At 34.2% G+C, this 27,935-nt stretch overlaps 2 protein-coding genes across 13 annotated transcripts; one reads left to right on the top strand and one right to left on the bottom strand.

Annotated features, from left to right (window-relative positions):
* The first annotated feature begins 7,998 nt into the window (after window positions 1–7,998).
* Window positions 7,999–27,928, top strand: LOC129806657 (PI-PLC X domain-containing protein 2). Of its 8 annotated transcripts, XM_055855420.1 has the most exons (5): window positions 7,999–8,229; window positions 12,292–12,572; window positions 14,092–14,707; window positions 17,489–18,236; window positions 27,652–27,928. In XM_055855420.1, the coding sequence occupies exons 3-5, from the start codon at window positions 14,209–14,211 to the stop codon at window positions 27,887–27,889; spliced, it is 1,485 nt and encodes a 494-aa protein (XP_055711395.1). In that variant the 5' UTR covers window positions 7,999–8,229; window positions 12,292–12,572; window positions 14,092–14,208; the 3' UTR covers window positions 27,890–27,928. The 8 variants fall into 8 exon arrangements, with proteins under 8 accessions (XP_055711395.1, XP_055711392.1, XP_055711396.1 ...); XM_055855417.1 differs by lacking the exon at window positions 12,292–12,572 and having other exon boundaries at window positions 8,079–8,379; XM_055855421.1 differs by lacking the exon at window positions 12,292–12,572 and having other exon boundaries at window positions 8,079–8,352.
* On the bottom strand, window positions 22,349–26,747 carry LOC129806653 (uncharacterized). 5 transcript variants are annotated; one of them, XM_055855406.1, is made up of 3 exons: window positions 26,197–26,747; window positions 26,056–26,125; window positions 22,349–25,982 (listed from the first exon to the last, which is right to left on the bottom strand). In XM_055855406.1, the coding sequence occupies exon 3, from the start codon at window positions 25,682–25,684 to the stop codon at window positions 23,087–23,089; it is 2,598 nt and encodes an 865-aa protein (XP_055711381.1). In that variant the 5' UTR covers window positions 25,685–25,982; window positions 26,056–26,125; window positions 26,197–26,747; the 3' UTR covers window positions 22,349–23,086. The 5 variants fall into 5 exon arrangements, with proteins under 5 accessions (XP_055711381.1, XP_055711382.1, XP_055711378.1 ...); XM_055855407.1 differs by lacking the exon at window positions 26,056–26,125 and adding an exon at window positions 25,983–26,055 and having other exon boundaries at window positions 22,349–25,841; window positions 26,126–26,747; XM_055855403.1 differs by lacking the exon at window positions 26,056–26,125 and adding an exon at window positions 25,983–26,055 and having other exon boundaries at window positions 22,349–25,911; window positions 26,126–26,747.
* Window positions 27,929–27,935: the final 7 nt, after the last annotated feature.

The raw sequence follows: 27,935 nt of genomic DNA on the forward strand, positions 1-27,935 counted from the left end.
ATACAAAATGAGCAGTAAAAAATAAAATATGGTCAGTAGAAAATAAAGTGGTCAGTAAAAAATAAAAAGTGGTCAGTAAAAAATTAAAAAAATGAGCAGTTAGAAATAAAATGGTTTTAATTTTTTGCTGATTACTTTTTGTTTTTTACTAACCACTGTTAATTTTTTACTGATTCGATCATCTTTTACTTTTTACTGATCATGTTTTATTTTTTTCTAATCACTTTTTTTTGCTGATCATGTTTCACTTTTTACTGACCGCTTTTAATTTTTTCTGACCCCTTTTAATAAAGTATTGCTATTTTTTTTACTTTTTACTGCCCTAATTTTTTAAAATTTTTTTACTGATCATTTCGAATTTTACGCTGACCAAATTTGACTTTTTACTGTTCGTTTATTCAATGCCATTAATATTAGATGAGATCATATATTCTGTCAGTAGAAGAGGTAAAAAGTTTGGAGTGGTATATCTCAGCTCCTGATGAACATAATTGGATGAGTGAACTATTGTTGGAAAGCTTGGTTCATTAGATTTCAGAATCTGGTATATGTAATTGGCTATGGGTAAATCATGGTCATCCAGAACCATTTATGTCGAAGAAGACACTTTTTGCAGCGTCATTTTTGACCATCTACTGCTGGGACCAGGAGTGACCCACAATTCTCGCACTTGGACTGTTCGTTAGAGGAACTCAAAGGGTATAATTTGTGGAAGAAACTTTTTTTTTGGACGTCTTACTTTTTTTTATTCATCGACTTTTGCAAGAATTTTAACATTTTACACGCAAGGAAAAAATTACAAAAATCCTAAAAGAGTGGTTTCTAGAGGGGAAGGATAGACGTGGGGATGAAATTGATATGATATTTGGATTCCTTGGATCAACTTATGGGGGAGTACTTAGAACATTCCAAGTCGATATCTTCATTAGTTTGTCCAGAAAATGAGATAGAAGGATTTCTGTCATTTTTTTCTATGCGTATAAAATGTTAAAATTATTGCAAAAGTCGATGAATAAAAAAAAGTAAGACGTCCAAAAAAAAAGTTTCTTCCACAAATTATACCCTTTGAGTTTCTTTAACGAACAGTCCAAGTGCGAGAATTTTGGGTCACTCCTGGTCCCAGCAGTAGATGGTCAAAAATGACGCTGCAAAAAGTGTCATCTTCGACATAAATGGTTCTGGATGACCATGATTTACCCATAGCCAATTACATATACCAGATTCTGAAAGCTAATGAACCAAGCTTTCCAACAATAGTTCACTCATCCAATTATGTTCATCAGGAGCTGAGATATACCACTCCAAACTTTTTACCTCTTCTACTGACAGAATATATGATCTCATCTAATATATCGCTCCTTGGGAATTACAAGGGGCCAACTAACTTTCGGCCATTTTTCAGGAGACAGCATGAAAGATTCAACTTTTTGTAAATAAGTATCTCAATTTAATGACTGAACAAAAACAATTTATTTCTTTTCTCTTTGTATGAACACTGATATAAACATCGAAACTTTTACATTTCTACCTTTCAAAATATGTTTTTTAATGAGTTAGCTCCCTGTCGTTCTAAATGATGTGCAAATTTTGCTGAAATTAGAATGACAAGGGATCAACTTGCTTGAGTTAGTCCCCTGTATTATAAAATTTTTTACATAGAATTTTTCAAGGTCAAATCAAAGAAATCTAGTTTTCAACAAAATTGTTCGAATTTGGATTTTTTGAATAGTCTTGAAATTTGCAATCCGCTGAAAAGTTTCCATTCTTTAATAAATCCGTAAAGTCGTAAGGTATCGTTTTTTTTTAAATTTATTTTATCTAATATTTCTATTAATTTTCCCAATTTTATTCTTTTGGCCTTGGGGTCAAATAATATGAGATATCGATTTTCGGTCTTCGAAGATCGCCTGGTTCTTTCGTATTGCAATATTTAATTACAATCTTACAATGTGATATCATTATTATTGATCCCTTATTGGAAGAATCTGCTAACGACTGATTTCGAAACAGCACATCTCGTTCTAGTAAAATTATTAGATTTAAATTAAAATCCATTACCTCTAAACTTTTTCAATAAAGAACTTATGGTGTTATTCTAATGAAATATGAACATGTTTTTTAGGACTTAACTGTTCTCAAGTGCATCTGCATTATCGACTTTTCTTTGGGGAAAACAGTCAAGACAGGAGCCAAAACAAAGAAAAGTCGATAATGCAGATGCACTTGAGAACAGTAAAGTGCTAAAAAGAACATGTTTTTTTTTCATTGGAATAACACTTAAATCATTGCATGAATTTTTATAATTCCTATTTTATGCACTCTAATACTAATAAGTCAAATTCATTTGGCTTTTAAGATAAATAAAAATTGCCAGAGGAAATGATACTCAGCACTGAATCATAAGAAAAGTGATACTAAATAATAAACGGCTGTAAATCTATTATTTTATCGTTAAATTTTGTTGTTCCGGAAACCTTTCAGTCAACCCATTGAGACAGAGGGTGATTTTGGGGAAATGCGCATTAAAACTTGGTACCATAAAATATGTCATATTTTTCTGTATTTATGATCTCTCATATAATCTTTTGTCACGTTAATCTACGAGAGATAGCATAATATTTATAAAAAATCTCTGAGTTCTTTTCTCACTTTGTTCTCCAAAGCGTCCAAGGCAATTAGATGACAAATCACTCTTCATGCGAGCAATTAATACGCGGACAGCATTTATTTCCAGACAGTCTGTGAAAAACAAGAATGATACAATGAAATTAGATGAAAAAACAATAAAAAGAGATTGGGTAAGGGAAATTGGCAGAATGTTTAAAGTCATAAGAAGTTCTTAATAAACTTAAATGAAAACATAGCGCAAAAATAATTGAATATTCATTGGAAATTGTGTTACCGGTCTTGTATTAATTCTTTTCCGGTTTCAATTATTTCAGATATTTTGGTGAAAAGTTTGTCATATATTGATAAAATCGGTTGAAATTTGAGCCCTTTGCAAACCTTAGAGAGCGAGTAAACTGAAAAAGAAAGATAATTAGAAAAACAGCCAAAAGTTAACACTTTAGCACATTTCATTATGTGTATTATTGTCTTTTTTGGAGTAATAACAAATACAAAACAGAGAAGATATCAAATTTACGCAGATTGATGCGGTTTTCGTAAGGTTATCACATTTCTGGAAAAAGCGTAAGATGTAAGATCCCGGATTTTATTCTTGATTTTATTGCTCGAACTCAAAGAGAAAGCAATATAATCCAATGTTTCTCTTGTTCGTATATGTGTTAACAGTATATTAGGCCAAACGGTTTGAGATATCGGCTTTCGGTATTCAGTGACCCTTCAAAATTTGGAAGTGAATATTCTCTAAGAAGATTCTCCTTTATTTTTCTTTTTACTTATTACGATTTTTAAATTGTCAGATACGTTTCGAAGGTAATTCAGATGAGCATTTGGCTTAATTCAAAATAAAGTTTGACAATTGTTTGTTGAAAATTTGTCGAGGACATATTCCTCTATACAGAATATACGAAACTCTAGTTAAAATATAGGATCTGGTGGTTTTTCTTCGTGTGTATATTGTTCAATTCCGTGTACAAGACTGGCCTATGCCTCTTGTTCTGAGTCGCGTAAGCGCTTTTCAAATATTTATAATTTTAAGAGATTAGATTTTGAGTCGCTTCAAAACAATTTTGTGAAAATGAAAAATATGTATCATCTTTTTTACTAGGGTGAATGTCCTAATTCAAAACCATTTCCAGACGCTTTAACTTTGATAGAGGGTTCAACACATTAAGTTCATATTTTTTCTGAAGAGAATTACATAAATTTGCTTCTTGACTCTTCTAGAATGTTACTGTTTAGTGAAAATTCTTTAGTTATAATTTGAAAACTTCTTAAATACAAGAAAAACACGCAAATGCAAAATGCTTCTATTGGAAACAAATTAATCCAAATGGAGACAAGGGAAAGTTTCTAATTGGAGACTAACAGTGTAAATGAAACCGCGACGAAAGGCTTCAAAAACCTTGTTGAGTTGCTCTTGAGCGCAGGATTTGTTCTTATTCCTTTTCTCCTTTCCCATCTAAAACAATAAGAAAATCTCTCCAAAAAATCATATTTCCGGAGTTTCCTATTGAAGCAGACACTTCAGAAAAACCTTTTTTGTTCACGAAATAGGTAATTATTTCATTTGAAAACTTCACGTGCGGTAAACAATAAAGATTAGCTTTTAATTTAACTAAAATTAGCCAGAAATATGACATAAATGTTAAACAAAACGAGTAAACAACAGTCAACACATGGTCGATCGATGAAAAATTCGATGGTGAAAAGCTACACTTTTAATTTTTCTAAGAAATTAACAAATTAAAATTTATGAATAGGAACGGATTTTCGATTTATTTTGAGCAAAATTAACTAAATAATGAAACCGTGGTATAGAAAATATATAAATATAATAATTTAGTACAGTATTTATTACGAAAACAATGACGTTTCCATTTGGAGTAGCGAAAAATTTCCATTTAGAGTATGTTTTGAATTAGCTTAATTTAGCCTACACAGAAAAATTATTTAGCAAAATTGTTCGTAAATGTTTGTGGATTCCTACTGGGGACTGACAAAAAGCTCTTTAAGCATATAACCCATCAAAAAGTTCGTAAAAGTTTGTATTTTTTTCACAAACATTATTCGGAACATGATCACTTGATGAGCATTTTTTTGTTCTCTTAAAACATTTCTTCATAAATGTTCATAAACACATAGAAAAATGTTCGTGAAATTTTATCTGTTGTTCGTTGGTTAAAGTTCTTTAAAATTCGTTAAAGTTTTGTCAGACAGACTAAAATGTACGAACAAATGTTTGTAAAAGAACAAGAAATGCTCATCAAGTGATCACGTTATGGAAAATGTTTATAAAAAAGTACAAACTTTTGTGAACTTTTTAGTGGGTAATACGATTTACAATCACTACATAAGTCCCAAGTGAGAATTAAGACTTTACAATTTTACGAAATATCTTTTTTTGTATAGAAACCAGCCTTTGAAGAAATTTACCGGATTTTGATAAGGTACAAAAAAATCTCAGATAATGTTCTCATGGATATGAGTAGTTTTATTTAGGAGAAAATTGTATTTAAGCTTGAGATGTTCTTGGACCATGGCTTTAACATTTTACTTAATAATCGTCATTATCTTATTTTTATCCAATTTTGATAATTGCAATTGGTTCGTATAGTTGATACACTTTTTCATTGGTCCTTCAAAGAGTAGGTAGGATCAAAAATGTCTTGAATTTTCCTTTGACACTTTTTTTTCGAAGTTCTCTACGAGCCTTTTTTATAAAATTTACCATAAATCCAATTCAAAGTTGATTTTCATTATTTGCGAGAACATTTCCACAAAAATTGTCTAATGGTGCTATTCCAATGAATAATGAAAATGAATATCTTTCTCCTAGATATTTTTTTTAGTACATGGGCACATGGCTGTTCGCAAGTGCTTCTGTATTGTCGACTCTTTTTGTGTTGGTTCTTGTTCGCGATTGTTTTTCCAAGTCCACCAAATAGTTATGACAGGACACAACACAAAGAAAAGTCCATAATGTAAAAACATTTGAGAACGGTCTTAAGAACAGTACACTTGGGAGCAATCATGTGCTAAAAAAATGATAATTTTTCATTGGATAAGCACTGTAAAACGTTTCCAAATGGACTTTTATTTAAAAGCTTGCTCAAGACACCAAAAAACATTTTTTTTAATTGAGTAGAAATGAGTAGACAATCCTCTTTGAAGTCTTACTTTTGTTTTTTGAAAATTTTCTTCAAAAAACTATCCAATTTTTTTTCAAAAAAAAAAAAAAGAAAAAAAAAACAATTTTGACTATTTGAAAGCTTTGGACATTCCCTAGTTGGATGTAGTTCTTTTAAGACGACATTGTTTTTAAGAAAAGTTGATCCAGGGGTGAAAAAGTCCTCAGGGATCAGGGCGATATTGGAGACTGATAGCGCGATCAGCGCGATGTTGGAGACTGATCGCGACATCAGCGCGATCATGGAGACTGATTGCTGCAATCAATGCGATCCGCGCAATCCTGGAGACTAATCGCGCGATCAGTGCGATCTCGTTAACTAATCGCGCGATCTGCCGATCTGCCACTCACGGTACACCCCGCTGACCATACTTATTCATCTCCTGAGTTAATCAAAAGCTTCCTGAAACACCTCCCAAAATTCTATTTGAAGTTTATTAAATTTGATTTTGTTTAAGGTATCTTAGAAAGATTATCACAAATTCATTTCTAAGCCCAAATTTAATGATTTTGTTGTTTTTGGAAAGCTCATAAGATTCGACATAAAACGTTTTAAGCTCGTAAAAGTGGGTTTCTTGGTAAAATGCCTTAATGGAACTAAATCTTACTGTTCTTGAATTATTTTTAGCTTTATACTCTTTTATTTATTGAATATTGTATTAGGGGCGAAAGAGGTAAACAACCCTCCCTGCCTCTTTTACGTTACGACCTTTGTATTCTTTTGATATCCTGAGTCTCAAAGAATGCGACAGAGTCGGGTAAAATTCAAAACTCTATTACAGAGCTTTTTTTCTTGCACTGATTCGGTCGAAACAAAATCAATTTGAAAGGCCTTGAAATTCTAATCAGGAATGAACCGGTAATGAATAGATAAATTGAAATTTTATTAATATTCAGAGGCCAAAAAAAAATAGTAATGGCTCTGGCACAGCTTTTAGATCAGAAAAATTTAATGAAGTCGAAATTCGCATCCCTTCTCACATGTTTTGCATATGACTATCTAATTCTCTCGCATACCAAATTCGATTGAGCTAAATTGAATTTAGAGTTATGTTTAAGAGAAGAAGAAGAGTGCGAGGGAATGAGATAGACATATGCAAAAGATGTGAGAAAGAAATGGATCCGAATTTCGACTTCATTAAATTTTCCTGATCTAAAAGGTGTGCCGGAGCCATAAAAATCAAAATTGGTTAGTAAAAAAAATAAATTTGGTGTAAACCGAAATTTAAAATTAGTCAGTAATATCTCCGGTACACCTTTTAGATCAGGAAAATTTAATGAAATCAAAATTCACATCCCTTTCTTTCTCAAACATTTTGCATATGTCTTTTCCAATCTTACTAAATCAAAATTGAATTAAACTAAATTGAATTTGTTATGATGTTCAAAAGAAGAAGAAGAATATAATGAAAGAATAAAAGAGACATGGAAAACGTTTGAGGAAGAAAGAGAAGTGCATTTGGATTTCATGAACTTTTCGTGCTCTAAAAGGTGTCTCGGGGGTACACTGACGAAATTTAATTTTTGGACTAAGCCTCCGGCATACCCTTTTGATCGGTAAAATTTCATGAAATCGAATTTCGTACTCCTTTAATTTTCAAACGTTTTGCATAAGTCTGTCCTACTCTTTAACCCTCAAAATTGGCTTGAACTAAATTGAATTTGTTGTAACGTTCAAAAGACGAAGAAGAAGATATAGAATGCGAAAGAGTGAAAGAGACATATATAAAACGTTTGAGGTAGAAAGGGAAATTAATTTTGATTTCATTAAATTTTCCTGATCTAAAATGGATTCATTTCGAGCATTCCGCGAATTCTTTTTCTCCATTGTTTTTATTTTGTTATGAGTTATGCGATAAATAGATGTTCTAAAGCACTTTCTTATCTGAAGATTGTTGTACAATTTGCATAAGAGGCCCGGCCAATTTAACTGAAAGTTCAAATACGTGGCGGCAATTGTTAATTTGGGTTAGAGATCATAGAGAACTTGGCACAGGTGTGAATATGTTGGATTGGTTTATCGACCTGTCGTGGATGCTTTTCAGAGAGAGAGAATTTGATGGGAATGTTCTCATTTTGTTCGCACCAATTTCGATTTCAAATGTCTGCATTTATTTATAGTGTGACGACACTTAAGTGAGACAAATCATTTCTTTGTACGCTTGTTAATCCACTTCCCCATTCATTCACAAATCGAATTATGAATGATCACACAACATTAGATTGGATTCATGTTCGGGGGACTCGGTGCCTTGAGATTCGATCGCGAAACAGTCACCGGCAGTCCGCGAAGTGGTGCAGACGTAAATTTTTACATCGCGACAGTATTTTTTTTTAGCACGATTAAAAAATAAGTGATTTGTAGAAATTACAACGCATGTGAACGGTTGAAAGTTTTTATTGATACTTACAAAGTAATTAAATAAAGTTTAAATTGTAACAATTTTGTGGAACATTGAAGCTAATATTGAAACAATTTATCTTCAAAATAGAATTCAGAGTGATCTTTCAATTGCCTTTGATATTGATTGTAAGAGGTCCATTATTCAATTCTGGAGACTGACGTACGCACACTAAAAGTTCTCAGTTGCTCTTGAATGCATCCGTTTATGGGTTGAGTGGAAAACTGCAAACTAATCCCTCTTGTTTCCGGATTGAAACTTCCTTATATAAACTGATCACCTTAGTCCAATGATTGTCTTTCTGGCCACAAACACACTCAATATAACCTTATTTTATTACACGTGAATTTAGCACTATATGGGTAACCTCGAGTAATGCTGCAGCATTATGTTAAACAAATTGAATAATTTTAGGATGATTTTATAAAACAGTTACCGTTGGGAAAATGAAAAATCGTAATTTTCTAAAAGGGAAACTGGAGGAAAAGTTATAGAATGAAAATTACTAAAGTCGAAGAATATTTCTACCTGAAAAATGTTGTTAAGCGGTCAAATGGATCTTGTTAAAATTTTGTCAAAAGGATCCTGTTTGCTAATTTGACAAAACTTCTCTCCAAAGTACTAAATAAAAGATTGGTCATTTACGGGCACTTTACCGATTCATTGCCGATTGTGACCGATTCAGCTGTGTAAGAAATTTCAAGACGCCTTTCCAATGAATCCAAATTTAATCAAATTGGTTGAAAAATAGGCCTCCTAATGTAGTGAAACTTTTACCTTCAAAAAATCAAGATGGCGTTTTTTTTAAGTCATAGGCAGGGGCATGACGTTTCCTATGTTTCCTATATGTTTCTAGCGAGCCGATTTAGCTGTTTTCTGTCATTGTACAATGAATTAGCAAAAAATACTAATACAAAATAAAAGCCAATTTAAAAACGAAGAGACAACCGAAAACCCTTAATTAGCAACCTACGTAGTTTTGAAGATATCTCATGAAATGTGTACGAAAACAGGGAAAAAATTACACTAAAACCGGTCGCATTTTTTAGAGCTAATGTCACCCCCCTGGTCATAGGTATGTTTGAACGAAATGTTCACATATCCCACTTCCAAAACATATCCAAAAATAAAAGAAATCCTAGGAATCGTTTTCGAAATAAACCAAAAATATGGTTTTGGAAGGGTTGAAGGGGTTAAAAACGTTTCCAGATATTGATTTTGGGGTAGAACAGCCTAATTCTGAACCTGCTCCAAATAGGAATTCTTCTAAGAAGACAGATTTTTCTTTGTTCTAATTTTCCTTATTCATATTGAAGATTTTAAATTTTAAAATACTAAATGTGTCTGTAAATTGTCGAGGAAACTTTGACCGAATTATCCCAAATAACCGCGCAAAATTATTTTCTAAAATTAACAACTAGGGTAAAGTGATATAATTTGGAATTAGTGTTACAAGTTGGACAATTCGCCGGTACAAGTTGGACATGGATTTTTTTTGATAAATACAAAACAAAATTTGTTATTAAGCACAAGGAACCAAATTATAAAACTAAAGCATAAAAAATATATAAATAAAAGTGAAGTACTAAATTTATCAAGACAAAAAGCCATGTCCAAATTGTACCATTGATTGTCCAACTTGTACCAATGCAATGTCCAACTTGTACCACTTTACCCTAAATGGCTCTGATTCTAAATTTTTTAGCTAAGAAGTCAACTATTATCAGCGATGTAAATCAGAGAAAGAGTGGGCTATTTAAATAGAAAAATGCATAATACGCTCTAGATGTCTCAATTGTGAGGTTATGTTGAACATAACCTTTAAAAATCTTGTCAATTTGCCATTTGAGTGCCATGGAATGATTGAAAACTATAATTCAGTTTATTTTAATTTCTTATAAGTCTTAAATACTTAAAAACCTTAAAAAATTTCAAATTCTAACCTAAAATTAGAGAATGCTAATGCTGAAGATCCAAGAAAAAAGCAAGGTTGTAAAAATTTGGTGGTGATTAATTTTTAAAATCTGCAAAATATTAGGTCTCTAAAAGAATTTTACGGGATTTTTGATCAACTTTACTTAAAGGAAGCTATAATGTCGTACTGGAAAAGCTTTTTGGAAATCTTTCCACATTAAGCTCCAAAATAATTAAAGTTAGGGTTTACATTGAACTCCTGGAACTCTTCAAAGATTTTTTCAAAAAAAGTTTTTAAGATTCATAAAGAGTATTTTTCAATTCCTTTTTGATCAATTTTTCCGATATGTTCTTCAAGGAAAAGTCTTCTTGACGGCTTTAGCAAGCTTTCAGCTTACGGTGTCCGCCAAAAGATTTGATTTAAATTAATTTCTTTATTTTAAACAGATTAAAAATCTTTTTATTTCTTTAGCAGAATGCCCAGCTAATTTTAGAAGAATTTTTTGTGGAAATGTTCTCGTTTTTAAAATCATCAAAATCGAATAAAAATAAGATTTATGCTTATTTTTCACACTGAGAGAAATCCGAAAAAGTTAAAATAACATTCCGGAAATGTTAATTTTACCATGCAGTATTGATTCAAAATCGGTGTAAATATTATGCTTTTTAGGTGTATTAGGGGTTAAAGGTACCCTTTTTCATGTTAATTTTACCTTTAAAAAGGTGTAAAATTAACATTAAAAAATGTTGATATATTTTTACACTTAAAAAGTGTTAAAGTTCCGAGGAAAAAATGTTAATCGCACCCTCTTTTTTTTTCTCAGTGCAAGTATAAAGTTTAAAATAGCGTTTTTGGTCTAAGAACATCGATTACGATTTGGAACATTATACTCAAGCTTAAAATTCAGTTTTCTCTATTACAAATTCACTCAGATCCATGAGAACGAAATGGAAAAACAGAGAATTTTCTCGAAAAACAGTTCTTAAATCCCGGAAAAGTCGAAACCGAATTTCATATGAAATTTGTAGTCAAAAAAATTGCAAAAAATTAACCTACTGGGTGAGACTCACTTTCACTCTCGTTACAAGTTTGCTACCGTTTTTTATAGTCTCTTATTTTTGGTGATTAATTTCCATTGGCTGGTAAATTCTAGGCAATTTACTTTATTAAAAGAGACATGAGTAATTTAACTATTTTATAGAATAGCCAGTCGTCTTCCGCTTAGAGTATTTTTCAAAGTTAAGGTTTAACCAGTTCTAGAGGGCGTGTTTCTTAACCGATTGGGGCAAGTATGGACTCATTGGAAAGGTCTTGAATCCCCGTACATGTCTCAGCCCGGTTTTAATTGAAAATTCGCTATTTTATTGTTTTTCCCAGGGGGGTGACATTAGCTCTGAAAAATGCGACCGGTTTTAGTGTAATTTATTCCCTGCTTTCGTACACATTTCACGAGATATCTCCAAAACTACGTAGGTTGCCAATTTAGGGTTTTCGGTTGCCTCTTCGTTATTAAATTGGCTTTTATTTTGTATTAGTATTTTTTGCTAATTCATTCTACAATGACAGAAAACAGCTAATAAATTCAAAAGTTTTTTCGGCTCGCTAGAAACATATCGGAAACATAGGAAATGCAATGCCCCTGGTTTTTCCAATGTTTTACTGACATTTTACTTTTTACTCAAAATCCATGCTTACGTTTCATTTAAAAATCAACAATTTATACTATTTTATTATTGATTTATACTTGTAAAATATGAAATAATATAATTTAAAAGTGACGATGGATATTTTGAGAAAACAATTTATAATATGTTTGAAGTAAGATTACCTTATCGCTATTACTAACATAACAAGTACAAGATCGTAAAGCCACACAAACTATAATTTCATGCAATATAATTTCCACCAAATCATGACAATCAATTTATGGTTGTGTTTAAAATATAGAAAGCATTTTAAAATATTGGTTTTAGGCTTTTTCATTACCCATTTTGAAGCTTATGATTCACTTGAATTATGTGACTATGCAATATTGGCTAGGGTAAATGTCCTAATTCAAAACCATTTCCAGACGCTTTAACTTTGACAGAAGATTCAAAACATTAAGTTCATTTTTTTTCTAAAGAGAATTACATAAATGTGTTCCTTAACTCTTCTAGAATGTTACTGTTTAGTGAAAATTCTTTAATATAATATGAAAACTTCTTAAATACAAGAAAAATACGCGAGTGTAAAATGCTTCTATTGGAAACATATTAATCCAAATGGAGACAAGGGAAAGTCTCTAATTGGAGACAAACAGTGTAAATGATACCGCGACGAAAAGTTTCTAAAACCATGTTCAGTTGCTCTCGAGTGTAGGATTTGTTCTTATTCCTGGATTTTTCTCCTTTTCCATCTGCAGACACTTCAGAAAAATCCCTTTTTGTTCACAAAATAGGTAATTATTTCAGTTGAAAACTTCACGTACCGTTAACAATAAAGATTATCACTTAATTTTACATAATTCTGCCAGAAATATTATATACCTATATGTAAAAAAAACGTAATAAAGAAAAATCACCCTGATGTGTTTTTCATTAGAAAACATGGTTGATTGATGGAAAATTCGATGGTGAAAACGTACACTTTTAATTTTTCTGAGAAATTTATAAATTAATATTTGTGAATATGAATAGATTTTCGCTTTATTCGGAGCAAAATTAACTAAATAATGAAACTGAGGTAGGGGAAATGCTTCTAATTTTGTCCAGTTTCTTATTTTGGACACTTTGAGGATAACATTGGACACTAAAAATAAATTGATTAAAATGATGGATTTTTATTCCAATATTTGATGAATAATGAATTCTATCTAAATATTTGTTCTTTTTGGAATATTTTAACACTAAATACGTTAAAATTTGAATATGATTTGAGTTGAAATTGCTTTGTTGAAAATTCAGTGTGAGCAATTGCTTACGAGAAATATGACAGAACTTCGTGGCTTACTTCAGTCTTATTTAGTTTTGGTGAAGTACTAACAAAGTTTGTTCGCTGTTTTTGAGTGATATTATTGAATATTCATTGAATATTGTGTTGATTCACGTTACTGATGATTTGTACATTTGACCTGAAGTGAGATTTGCCTTGTGAATTATATTTTTCATGTGAAAAATGGGAAATTTTTTAAGACATTCACCAGTGAGGTGATGATTCTTATTTTGGACAGGTGTTTTTCTCACGAAATTTCGTGAAGTTTTAGCTTTTGTGATGACTAGGTTGGACAAATGCCTGGAGAAATGAAGGAGTATCATCTCTACGAAAGAGATGCAGTGAGAAATGCCTTGAAAGGCTCCCGGAAAGGGCAGGGAATGAGCGAATCCGCACGTACTTGGAGTACCGAAGTCAACTCATTTTAATGAATGATATGGAAAGTTTCTGGGCTTCTTGTGACATTCCACGTTTCCCTTACATGACCAGGAAGAGGACTTGGTAAGATTGGTTCATAAAATGAAGAACAATGGGCATCCTGTTGAGGCGGATTCTCTGTCCAAATTTACAGACAAGTTGTAAAAATTAATAACCAAGTTGTCCAAAATAAGAGTCAAATTCACCTCTACATATCAATTCATTTTTAAACGTATTAAAACTAATTTTAGTAAAAATGAGATGATAAATAGCTTGCCAAGTTTCTAAACAATCCTTCTGAAAAGAGAGTAACAAGAAAAGTCAATTAGTATTGAAAATATGGCACTTCAAACTTAGGATATCGATGCTTATATGCAGACTGTCCAAAATTATAAGCACTTCCCCTATAGAAAATATATAAATAAAAATTTAATACTGTATTATTATCATGGAAAAGATTATGTTTCCATTTGGAGTAGCGAAAAGTTTCCATTTGGAACAGGTTTTGAATTAGCTTAATTTACCCTAATCAGAAGAACAATATTTATTCAAGCAAATTTTATTTTGAGGCAAGAAAGTGAGAGGCTCAAAACGCTTAAAATAATTAAATTCGGGAAAAAGTGCTAAGTGAAATCTGCAGATAAAGAAAAGTGCAATAGAAGTGATTATAGTGGCTCTATGTGGAAATGTTACCAAATTTCTGGACAATAATCGGTGTAATCTTGGTCATAAGGATCGGTCATGCTGAAAGAGCGGCTAATACGGATTTGCGAGACGATGCTCCGGATATGTTTGAACCTCGTCTCTCAATCACAGTGAGTGCAAAGGATCACAGAGTGGAAGTGTCATGGTACTATTCCCAATATGAAGAAGGGGATGTTATAGTGGTGACGGACGAGGATCCGGTTGGTATTTTTCGCCAGAAGTATCCCGAGACGCCTGTGGAGGAAATGTATAGAGAAGGAAGTGGACTATTTGAGGGAGGAAGTGGTTCAGGAAATGGAGATGAAGTTGAACCAAGTCTCCTCAGTGTCCTTCCGCTCTATGATCCCTCAAGTAGCAATTACGATGAAATTGTAACTAGATCACGTAGAAGGGTTAATGTTAACTGGCAGTATGGACCCTTCTACAAGGATGTCCTGGTTGAATTGTACCCTCAGGACAAACAAGGATGGCAAACAACAGGTAAATGCTCCTTGTAATTATTTATTAACTGCCTCATGAAGTAGAATTTACTTAAATGCGTTCTTTTCCTTGTTTTTTAATTTGGCTGAGAGGTTAGAGTAAAAAAGAGGTTATGTTGGGTTTAACCTCAATGAAAAATAACATATTTTTAGTTGTTAAAACTCATTAATTTCCCTTCACTTCTACAAAAAGAATTCTAAAATTTATTAAGGAACTGTTCCTCTATAAAAAAACGCGGAAAAGTTTTGTCAATAATAAGGGATTTCCGTCTAAGTACTGTTTAAGTAATTACCCTAATGGGCTATAAAACATTTAATTTTAATTCCTATTTTTTATTTTTAAAATAATAAAAAGAGTTCTCTTTATAAGTCTTTTTATTTAGTCATTAAGCCTGTCTAAAGAAGGGTTCCTCATGTATCTGGAATAAACAAACTTGACAAGATGATTGAATAATATTATTGAAACTACTTTGGCCTAAAAATGCCTTAATTTAAAACGTATTGAGTGTGCACTTGGACAAAGTTCTTATCTAAGAGCATGGACAATATGTTTAATATAGCATTGCACTAGAAACAGTTTACACTGTGTTAGCCGAGAATTTTCTTATTTTATTTGTTTAAGATATGCATGCCCTTAACGGGCTTAACGTGTATCTAATCTCTAATGGCCTCTACACATTGGGAGCAATTTTTGTCAAAAATTGCTTTTTTGAAGGAAATTTCCTGCAGCGTCAAATTTCTGTCAAAAATGCAATTTTTGACGAAAATAGCTCCCAATGTGTAGACGCCTTAACGCGATTGATCGTTTTTTTTTAGTTCAAATTAAGGTTATGTCGAACATAACCTAATTCAAACTAGCCTTATTCAAATTAAATCAATTATTTCTACATTTTTTTATCCATTTGAAAGACAAAAGAAGAATTTCAAATAGAAAACAGATTATTAAAAAACCTTTATTTTATTCAAGAAATAAAAAAAATAATTAACCTTAATTTAACCCATTCAGTCAATGTACCGTCGTTGCGGGTGACTTTGCACTCTGCTGTCCCTAAGACTTTCATAAATTCTAGCACTTATTGATGGTCTTCGCCGATCCGGTCTACAATGTCAAAGTATATAGGGATATGTTATGTACCGAATAAGGTACAATGATCCCCACAAGGATTCTTGTAGTTTCAGTAATACTCAATGAAATGCTAATTGGTATTTTGTCAAAAAACGGCTCCGTAAAAAAGTTATCTGAAGGTGCAATTCCAAAATCGATTTCAGAGTAGTAATTTGCCCAAATCCAATCTAAATTTATCTGGCTAGAATAAGTCACTTCGATTTTGTTGATTATTTTTATTAAAATAATTTTTTTCCCTATTATCTTCCTGAGAACGCATGATTTATCTTATAAAATTGCATATAATGGTCTTTCTAAAGCTTTATTTTCGAAGCATTTGGCTAAAAATTATCCAATTTTATAGGAACTTAAGATAACATAACCGAGATGTACAAGATGATATGGCCTCCATCTTAATTTGACGTTTCTGTCCGCCATTTTGAATAACTGTCAAACCAAAAATCTCATCCGATTGAGCTGAAATTTTAGTATGTTCTAGCTGATGTCAAGGCCTTTTCAGAACATATATAAAATCTGACCTAGGTCAAGCGATTGTCTGGATATAGGAACTTTAATTTCAAATTTTTGACATTTTCATGCATACAGAACTACAGGGAGCTTCTTTTATCAAAACCATCACAAAAAAGACAGCGCTATCGTTAGGCGATGAGATCTAACAAACAAACAAAAAGAAAACTAATGTTTTTGTTTATAACAGTGCATTATTTGAGAATCTTAAAAACTGTTTTCGCAAAGATGAAAAATAAAAAATTACACTAAGTCCCGGGATTATGCACATTTTCGGGACCGAAAAAAAGCGTGAAATGACATTATGCATCGAAAAAAATTGCATACCCGCAGGGGCTTTCTTTTGAATAAATCGGCCGTAAAAACAGATTTCGCGCGGAGTCAAAGTAGTCAAAGATTGAACTGTTTAATATAATTGCATTAATAATAAACTGTACTTTTGGTCAGAAAAAATTTGTTGCCCGAATTTATCTCTAATTCAGGTGACATTTTGGTCCCAAATGCCCGAATTTGAGAGAGTCTACTGTAAATTTCGTATTTAGATAAAATATTAATTAACAATGTGAGGTTATGATGAACATAACCTTAAATAGGCATTGCGATTTTAAATGAAAGGAACTTAAAAAAATGTTTCAAATTGAATCAATTATGCTCATAAATTTCATATCTTGAAAGACCAATAATTAGTTGTCTTTTTATGGCCCTAAAAGTTTTTAGGTCAGGCCTAGACATAACCTAATATATGAAGATAACCCTCTTGGCCAAATAAAAGAATAAAGGTCCTAATCTTGAGTCATTTGTTGATCATTTTTGAAAGCAATATAGTAAAATAAACAAAGCTTTATTGGTTCAACCTATATTTGGCTGGAAAATTTCTTTATTTAGGTGTTTTTTGGCAAATTGCTCCCCAATAAAACATTCCCAGAGATAGCAATTGTAGACAGAACCGAATAAAACCTCTTTCATTCTCACGTTCTTTTGTGCTAATTGCTTTTCTTCCGCAACTTTAATCTTTACAATGAAAATATGACTCAGAATTTATTATGATGTTTTCCGTATTTTAATCTCAAATTGCGAAGTTTTTTGATTGACAATTTTAATGGAGATAAGAAATTTTGCTAATCTCTGAAACAATGTCTTTTCTTTAAGACATTGTATTTGATCGCAGCCTGCCCAAAAAAGTGACTAAATATACATCTTGTTATGGGTATTGGGCGACCATTCTGCGAAGTGATGGAAGATTTGTAATGAAGCGGTGTTTCCGGGCATATCCCACGTGGATGAATGATATACGCGGGAAAATTGAGAATCTGCGTTTCAAGGATCTCTTTATTCCTGGAACTCACGATTCATCGTCGTACACGGAAAACTTCCTGCCTCACAATGAAACCATTGTGACAAAGTATACCCTCACGCAGGATGATGATATCAGGACGCAGCTAATGCATGGGATTCGATATCTGGATATCCGTGTGGGGTACTATCGGGCTTCAAAGCCACAATTCTGGGCCAATCATGGCATTGCACAACAGCATCCACTGCACGAGGTTCTGCAGCAAATCAAGGACTTTGTTAAAGAAACAAATGAGATTGTAATTGTGGACATTCAGGAATTCCCAGTAGGATTCGGAAAGACCAAAGATATCCACAGACTTTTGGTGAATTTCCTGCATCAGGAACTCAGTGATGTTCTCGTGGGAGCTGATATCTCATGGAGGGCGTGCTTGAAACAAATTTGGGCAACAAAACGAAATGTTCTACTTGCCTACGACAAAGGATCCATAGTTTACGAATTTGGGTCCCTACTCTTCGAATCCGTGGAACAGAGGTGGCCCAATAAGCAGAACCTCAACGGACTGAGGGAATATATGGTGTGGAACCGAAAACAAATGATAGGGTAAGTGATTTTTAATTAAATTTAGAGCCTATTGATTTCTTGATTTTTTGAAAATTGAACCGTTTGAACCCTTAACAAGGACTCATTTTTGACCAAAAGGTAAGTCATTTCGCGGAACTTGAACTAATCTTGCCAGAGAATCCACGGTAAAACCGGGGAACTCGGGGAACCCTTACATTTTGTCAGGGAACACACTGGGAACTCATGTAATTTTTCAGGAAACCCGGCAAACGTATACATTTTTCAGGAAATTTCGGGAATTCCTATTTTTTCAAGGAACCCGGGGAATTCTTATTCAGAGATCTCTCAGGGACCCTGAGGATCCCATACATTTTGTCACGGAACTCACGGAGAACCCATGTAGTTTTTCAGGAAACCCGGCAAACATATACATTTTTCAGGAAACTTCGAGAAACCCATATATGTTTTCAAGGAACCCTGGGAACTCTTATTTAGAGATCTCTCAGGGACCCCGGGGATCCCATACATTTTTCAGGGAACTCCGGGGAACCCATGTAGTTTTTCAGGAAACCCGGCAAACAAATACATTTTTCAGGAAACTTCGGGAAACCCATATATTTTTTCAAGGAACCCTGGGAAATCATATATTATTTAGGGACCTCTCAGGGATCCCGGGGAACCCAAACATTTTGTCAGGGAGCTCACGGGGAACCCATGTTGTTTTTTAGGAACCCCAGAAAACCCATACATTTTGTCAGGAACCTACGGGAAACTCTGGGAACTTATATATTATTTAGGGATCTTTCAAGGACCTCGAAGAATCTATATGCTTTGTCAGGGAACTCACGGAGAACCCATGTAGTTTTTCAGGAGACCCGAGGGACTCATACATTTTTCAGGGAACCCATATATTTTTTCCAAGAACCCTGGGAAGTCATATATTATTTAGGGACCTCTCAGGGATCCCGGGGAACCCATACATATTGTCAGGGAGCTCACGGGGAACCCATGTAGTTTTTTAGGAACCCCAGAAAACCCATACAGTTTGTCAGGGAACTCACGGAAACCCTGGGAACTTATATTAGGGATCTTTCAAGGACCCCGAGGAACCTATACATTTTGTCACGGAACTCACGGAGAACCCATGTAGTTTTTCAGGTAACCCGAGGGACTCATACATTTTTCAGGGAATCCATATATTTTTTCCAAGAACCCTGGGAAATCATATATTATTTAGGGACCCCTTTGGGATCCCGGGGAACCCATACATTTTGTCAGGGAACTCACGGGGAATCCTGGGAACTTATATATTACTTAGGGATCTTTCAGGGACTCCGGGGAACCTAAACATTGTGTCAGGGAACCCGGGGAACTCACACATTTTTCAAAAAACTCCGGGAAACCCATATATTTTTTCAGGAAAATCTGAGAAATAATATTATTATATAGGGATGTCTTAGGGACCTTAGAGAACCCTTATATTTTGTCAGGGAATTCACAGGGCACCCATATATTATTTCAGGGAACCCTGAGAAATTATATATCGTTTAGGGATCTCTCAGGGACCCCGGGGGACCCATATATTTTATCAGGGAACTCATACATTTTGTCAGGGAACCTGGAGAACCCGTACGCTTTCCAGGTAACACACAGAGAAGCTATATATTTTTCAGGAACCCCTGGGACCTCATATATCATGCAGGGATCTTTCAGGGACCCTGAGGAGCCTATACATTTTTTTTAGGAATTTACGGGGAACCAGCCCAATCCGCAAAAAATATTCTGACTTAAAAATGACTAGTTTTTGGTGTACAAGAAATGGTCAAAAAGATTACTCCTATTTGGAATCTTAAAGATCCCAGATTCTTAAAGTCATAACTCATTCATTGAAAATATTGATGAAAAAAATCAATATTGAAATTCATTATTTGATACAAAGAAACCATTTGAAATATTTTCCTTCAATATTTTTATTTCAATATTATAGGTTTTGTGACCTCTATGCACTAGAGAATTTTATGTCCATACTGAATTAGTTTTTTTTCTGTTGCTTGGAATATGCTTCAATATGGTTATAAATTTCTCTAGTGTGTAGAGGCCATTACATATTCTGAGATTTTTTTGCCAAAATGAAGTATTTTGACGTAATGTACTTCAAAATTCTCCATTTTGATGGAAATTTTTCATTCAATATTCGGATATTCAACAAGATTTGACGATTTTTTGTACACAAGCGTTAGTTATTTGCTTGATTTTTACAAATATTGACAAGAACTTTTTTAAAGTGTGTAAAGATCATAATTGTACGAAATTTTCGTCAAAATGGAGCATTTTGAAGTAACTAGTCAGCAAATTTCGCCAAAATGCTCCATTTGGTGAAAATTTCTTACATTGTCTAATGTATTCTAAAGATTTTGAACATTTCTATCAAATTTATGACATTGAAACAATTTTGACAATCTTTCGTAGTCAAATGCGAACATTTTACTTCAATATAATAAATATTGTCTAGAAATTTATAGTGCAAAGGCGGCCATTATTGTGAGAAATTTTCCTTAAAATGAACTATTTTAAAGACATTTGAGAATTGTCGGCAATGGATTTACTTCAAAATGCTCCATTTTTGCGAAAATTTCTCACAATGTGTAATGGCATCTTTACAATTTCAAAATATCTATCTATGTTTGGGATAAATTTTCGTACTCAAGCATAAGTAAATGGCAAGAACTTTTAATAATATATTGCAATAAGAATTGCGGGAAATTTTCGTAAAAATAGACTATTTTCATACAATTTTACGTAATTCATGCGCTTTTTTAACGAAAAAAAGACGCTAGGTCAAATTCGCCAAAAAAAACAATGTTTCGCTATAAAGGCAAATGGGGACAACATTTCTCATATCACTTAACTTTGATATTTACTTCGATATAGTTTTCTTTTCTTTTTGTTTTTGGAAAATTTTTCTCCACCGAAAATGAATAAAATTGTTTCATTTTGGGATAATATTAACTTTTTCGTGGAATATATATAATCAAAATATTCTCTTGAACATTTATTATGATAAAAGTTTTTCGGTAGATTTCTTTAAGCTTCCTGAAAAAGTTCCCAGAAATGTATTAATGCTAATTTTCCCAGTTACATTTTTGGAGGACACGCTTTTAAGTACTTGAATATTAGCTTCAAAATAAGGTTTTTTTTGTCAAAACTGAGTATTTTAAAGTCACTTGTGTCAAAATACTCTATTTTGGAAAAAAAATCAAATTTTTAATGGCCTTTACACGCTATGGGAAATTTACGTCAAAATGTACGTTATTTTGAAGTAAATGTCTTGCAATTTACCTGGAATTTACTTTAAAATAATGAAGTTTAATCAAATTTAAGTATTTTGAAGGAATGGCCCTACACACTAAAAAAGCAAATTGCCTATGTTTTTTTTTTGGAGGACACGCCTTCAATTTACTTAGATTTAGTTCAAAATAATGTTTTTCGTCCCGACTGAGTATTTTAAAGTCAATCGATTGTGAATAAGAAATTTACGTCAAAACGTACGTTATATTGAAGTAAATCATCGTCACTTTGTCTGCGATTTACATTAAAATAATGAAGTTTGGTTAAATTGGAGTATTTTTAAGTTTAGGTTTTTAAAAGTTTGAGACAAGTCCCTTAAAATCGCAGTAAAGGCAATTTCTTTCAAAAATATGGTTTTGAGAAAAAAATCTCCTGTACGATGTTGTACAAACCTTAAAGAAAATGAATATGCGGAAATATTATTTTAATGCCCCTTGACTTCTATCTCTGTCCTTGTCTCACCTTAAAATATATTAATGAAGGAAAATTATATAAGCCGCTCAGGAAAACGGTTTGGAAGCTTCTTGGCTTACCTATGAAAGGGAAAATGTGGGAAAATCATAAATCTGGCGAGAGAGGATCAAAAATTTTCCCCCTTATGTTTTGATGTGTCCCTTTAGGTGTGAAGAGATTATGTAGACAGTTCTTAATGAGCTATCAACCCGCTGCAACTATTCTTCTGAAGCTGTCCGGAAGGGTCTCTTAACCTCACTTCCACAAAATGGATTTATTTCCCGTCTCTAGAAGCTGCTGTTGAGGATTGATGTTCTATCCACCACGTATTAGATCATAAACACTTGATCTTCACTTAACTAATTCATTTATTATTAACTAAATTACAATAAAATTAACAATAGTTGCAAGTTAAACGCGCACAATCTTTCTTCGCTGCTGGTAAAAGTAAAAGAAGGGCGGAGAACGAACGGTACGGTTTTTTATATCTCAAGAAACCTTTCAACAACATTCTTTTCTCATAAAAGCTTTAGGAATAGATGATCATTTCGAATTAGTCCACATCAAACTGTTACTATATGGAAATTTGAATTATATGAAACAATAAATTAAAAGGAATGCTTTATAACGCTTTTCAACTTCACGTTCGTGCGTGAACATGCTCCCCGGTCTGAACTCGAAAACCTTAATTGGTTTATGAGTTCAGAAGATTTTAGCTATTTATTATGAAATTGGAAAAAAATGGACTGTACTTGGTAATGGCTGGAAAATTGAATTATTCTACATTCGTTTCGGAATTCTACAATTGTCCTATCATTAAAAGGAGAATCGAGCTTCCTATTTTGCAGAGGTTGAGCTAATCTCCCCGGATGACCAGCATTAGGAATAAACATTGCCAGGAATCTTATCGGAAATGTGTGTTCAAATATAATTAGCGTAGAGGAGAGAAGCCAAAGATTGAGACCCCTTTTTTTTTACTGATTTAACAAGAGATTCTAGGGGTTCAATTAATGGCCATGGAAAAAATCCAGATACGCTGGGATCCGAGAGAGAATTTGGGGATTGTGACAAATTCTATGGTGACTTCCTTATATCCGTGATGCACCGAAAAAGATATGGGAACGTTGAAATCCAATGCAATGGGCGATGGTCAATGATCCAATGATAGAAATCCAACAATAGAAAATCCAACGATGCACCAAAATATTGAAGGTTTTCTGATGGTTAAGATTCTCAATAACGTCACACGGATCATTCGAGACTTTCATAGAAGTCCTCGAGTCCAACGAGGGTCCTGGATCATAGCAGCTCTCCGTGAACTGAGAAGGAGTTCCAATTCCTCTTCTGAGATTTCCAATTGTAATTGCTCTGTGGTCGATTAAGCTAATTGTCTTGTCCATGGGATTATGGATAACGTCCTTGAGCATAATGTAATATGAAGCAGCAATGGCTGACTTTGAATTGAATATATGAGAAGAGCATTTCATAGTTAACTTGAATGTATATTCCCAAGGATGTTTGATTGCGATTGCTTCAAGCAACGATTTATGAAATGGTGAACGAGTTGCGTTTTGCAACGGAATAATTCTTTTCAGTATAACGAATTCTCCAAAAACTGTCCGGTTAACATCTCCGGATAAATTCGGGTGGAGAAAAAACTTAGAAATTGTAGGCATGTCCACACTCTCTCGAAAATGGAAGGCAGATTTATCGACAGATGGGACGTGGGATTTTAGGAAAACATGTAGAAGCAGAGAAGTGTGTTTTCCTGTAGTTATGTGCCCACAGATGACCTCGTGATCGATTGATAGCATAAATTTGGAGTTATATCTTCCTGATGGATGGTTTTTCTGGCTGGCAATCTCACATAATGATGGATTGCGGAGTCTCTGAATGTCGTAATAGAATGGCAACGTCTTGACATCAGAGAAGGCATGCATTGAATCTTCATACGTTGTCCTATCCGGAAACGCACTTAATTGTTCAGGCACGGTGCATTGGTCCAATATGGAGGACCAGATTGGTTGGAAGTAGATTTCCTTGCCCAAAATGAACGGCTTATAGTTCAGAGGAAGAGATTTCTGACTCGGAATGACAATGAAAAAATTATTTTCAATGTCGCAGTCCAGCATAGCTCTCAGTGGAATAATATCGGAGCTCCCTGTGAGAAAATTCACCCAGGCTGTCACGTGGAAATGATTAGATTGGATACTGTGACTAGCAAGGGTATAAGGCAAGTTGGAGACCACCGGAGAACGCAGAATCCATGAGGCTAGCGGATTGTCAGAAATCAATGATGATTGGGCTAAAGATGCAGGAGTCAGTAATGAAGGAGGAGCCGGCAATTTGGCAATATCATCGCTGACATCATGGTCCAGGCTTGTCATCTCGCAAAAGAGGTCTCTTTCTCGGCTTCCAGTAAAAAAGTCCACAAGATCTGTTGCTAAAGAGGCAGTATACAGTAGAAGGCAATCAGAATGAGTGGATGAGGCAGGCAGAGTTACGGAAGGACATCGAGAATGAGTAGTAGGCGGATGTTCAAATACTGGAGGTAGTTGATTAGAAACCGTGCAATTGGCAAGCGAAGAAGGCATCAAATAACTGACAGTAGGTTCTTCCAAGAGCATGGAGTGGCATAGGCTGTCATGTCGCGCCTGGCATTGTCTACACTGTGGTACAGTGTAGCTATCTGAGAGATTAGGTGGTAGGCTATTTTGACATGAACACAATTCTTCCGAGGATTCAAGTCCCTCACTTGCATATGGTAAAGGAAATTCATGGCATCTATGCAAAGGATGAGACAATTTGAAGCACCATTCGCTATTTGATGGTGCAGAGGCTTCTCTATAGTTTGATAGCTCATTGGATTGTTGATAAATTGAAGATTGTGCAATGGGATTGATTAGTGAAGAATCCAATATCGTGGTGGTAAAACTTGAGGCATTGAGGCATGGTGGGAAATTCTCTAATTCCGCTGGTGTGGAGTCTTTGTCACATTCTCTCCCCCCTTGGGTCCCAGGGTCTGAATCTGAACAATGCAACGCGTACTGAATAAAGGATGCTTCGCAGTCAGTAGAGGTAATGGCAGAAATTGGCACAGGAGACTCAGAATTGTTATGGGTTAAGCGCTGGTTAGCGAGTGGGGTGGAGGAACTGACATTAAAAGTTTGGCTTGTGCTCTGAAGGAGCTTATTTGAATTGACAGCGAGATCAGTTACAATATTAGAGCTACTTGCGGTGATTGAGAGCGCTGACATGAGCCGCTGAAATTGTAGTTGGCTCTGACGTAGCTGCTCGTTGCCTTGCTGCTTTAGCTCTTGGATGAGGCTGTGGACATTAGTTTGTGTCTCGGATGTCTTCAAGTCAATGGACGATGCTGGCAGGTACCCCATGATTTCTTCAATGGAATCGATAAGCACAAAACATCGATTATGGAAGGCGGTTTTGCTCGAGACTTCAATTTCCTTCTTCATCTCGGTGGTCTGGAAGGCAATGATCTGCTCTTGTAGTAGTTGGTAATTGGCTCGTAAAGATTCGACTAAGACCAGCTGGGATTGGAGTGCGCCATAGTCAAGGAGAGAGAGGTCATCTTCAGTGATGTCATACACGTAGTCCTCAACTCTCTTCATTGCTGAAAGTATGGCATCTCGTTTTGCAGTCATCATTGTGCAGCGAGACAAAGGCATTTGGGAATTGATAAAGTCCCGTTGGAGATACCGCTACAGACACCGTAGATTGGATGGATCACAGACTTCTCGGAGACTCAAGTTGACCCAAATTGCGCTGATTCCCCTCTCCGGATGAAGAGGGAGAAGGACCAAAAATGTACGATGTTGTACAAACCTTAAAGAAAATGAATATGCGGAAATATTATTTTAATGCCCCTTGACTTCTATCTCTGTCCTTGTCTCACCTTAAAATATATTAATGAAGGAAAATTATATAAGCCGCTCAGGAAAACGGTTTGGAAGCTTCTTGGCTTACCTATGAAAGGGAAAATGTGGGAAAATCATAAATCTGGCGAGAGAGGATCAAAAATGTACGATGTTGTACAAACCTTAAAGAAAATGAATATGCGGAAATATTATTTTAATGCCCCTTGACTTCTATCTCTGTCCTTGTCTCACCTTAAAATATATTAATGAAGGAAAATTATATAAGCCGCTCAGGAAAACGGTTTGGAAGCTTCTTGGCTTACCTATGAAAGGGAAAATGTGGGAAAATCATAAATCTGGCGAGAGAGGATCAAAAATTTTCCCCCTTATGTTTTGATGTGTCCCTTTAGGTGTGAAGAGATTATGTAGACAGTTCTTAATGAGCTATCAACCCGCTGCAACTATTCTTCTGAAGCTGTCCGGAAGGGTCTCTTAACCTCACTTCCACAAAATGGATTTATTTCCCGTCTCTAGAAGCTGCTGTTGAGGATTGATGTTCTATCCACCACGTATTAGATCATAAACACTTGATCTTCACTTAACTAATTCATTTATTATTAACTAAATTACAATAAAATTAACAATAGTTGCAAGTTAAACGCGCACAATCTTTCTTCGCTGCTGGTAAAAGTAAAAGAAGGGCGGAGAACGAACGGTACGGTTTTTTATATCTCAAGAAACCTTTCAACAACATTCTTTTCTCATAAAAGCTTTAGGAATAGATGATCATTTCGAATTAGTCCACATCAAACTGTTACTATATGGAAATTTGAATTATATGAAACAATAAATTAAAAGGAATGCTTTATAACGCTTTTCAACTTCACGTTCGTGCGTGAACATCTCCAAAGTGTAGAAGTCTTATGGCCTCTACACACTTGAAAAAATTATGTCCATATTGAAGCAAATTCCCTACGCCTGTGTAGGAAAAACACTTCAATGTGGACATAAATTTCTCTAGAGTGTAGATGCCATTAAATCGCTTAGAAGTATTCACATAAATAGCGTCAAAATACTTCTTTATTTTGACGAAAATTTTTACAATAAGTTATGGGTTGTACATATTGTAAGCAATTTTCGTCAAGAGCATTTTTGAAGGCAACTGCCTGCAGTCTCTGTAGTGTAAACGTCAAAATTCGGTCAAAAATGTAAATTTTGACGAAAATTCCTCCTAATGGTGTCTACACACTAGAAGCAAATTTCATCAAAAAATGCCTGTTTTAAAAAAAATTCTGACGTTTCTGCCTACAAAGATAGGGGAAATTTTCTTTAAAAAGGCATTTTTTTAAAGAAATTTCCACTATTGTGTAGAGGCCATAATGTGTAGAAGCCCTTAAAGGCCTCTACACATTGGGAACAATTTTTTTAAAAAATTGCATTTTTGATAGAATTTTGGCGTTAGAAGCTATAGTATAGTGCAGAAGTTTTCCTTCAAGAAAGCAATTTTTGATAAAAATCGCTCCCAATGTGTAGAAGCTTTTATTGGCCTCTACACATTGGGAGCATTTTTTGTCAAAAATTGCTTTTTTGAAGGAAATTCCCTACAGCGTTGTAGGGCGAAACGTCAAATTTCTGTCAAAAATGCAATTTTTGACGAAAATCGTTCCCAATGTGTAGAGGCCATAATAGACATCGTTCATTTATGTCAAAACGCTTTTCAATATTATTTTTGCTATTAATTTGTCCAATAGACAGCTTAAAAGAGAATTCGTTTCCAGGAGCTTTGGGAGTCGTCCAATGGCTGAAATGGCAGAACTTACCCCAACTGGTTGGGGTATTTTTGTTGATCTCTACGGAGGCTTGAGGCGGATGGCAGATCAGGTGAATTTTGCAGTATCCAGGTGGTATGCAAGTGATTTTGGGGCAGGAGCAAACGTTGTTGCAGTGGACTTCTACCGAGGTACAACGATAATAGATACAGCGCTCCGTTGGAACAGCATGAAGAGTGTTTCATGATTCAAATTTCAAAATAAACGATTCACCCGATTCACCTGAGCAACTT

This window comes from Phlebotomus papatasi, chromosome 3, assembly GCF_024763615.1.
Source record: "Phlebotomus papatasi isolate M1 chromosome 3, Ppap_2.1, whole genome shotgun sequence".
In the NCBI taxonomy this organism is placed as follows: domain Eukaryota; kingdom Metazoa; phylum Arthropoda; class Insecta; order Diptera; family Psychodidae; genus Phlebotomus; species Phlebotomus papatasi.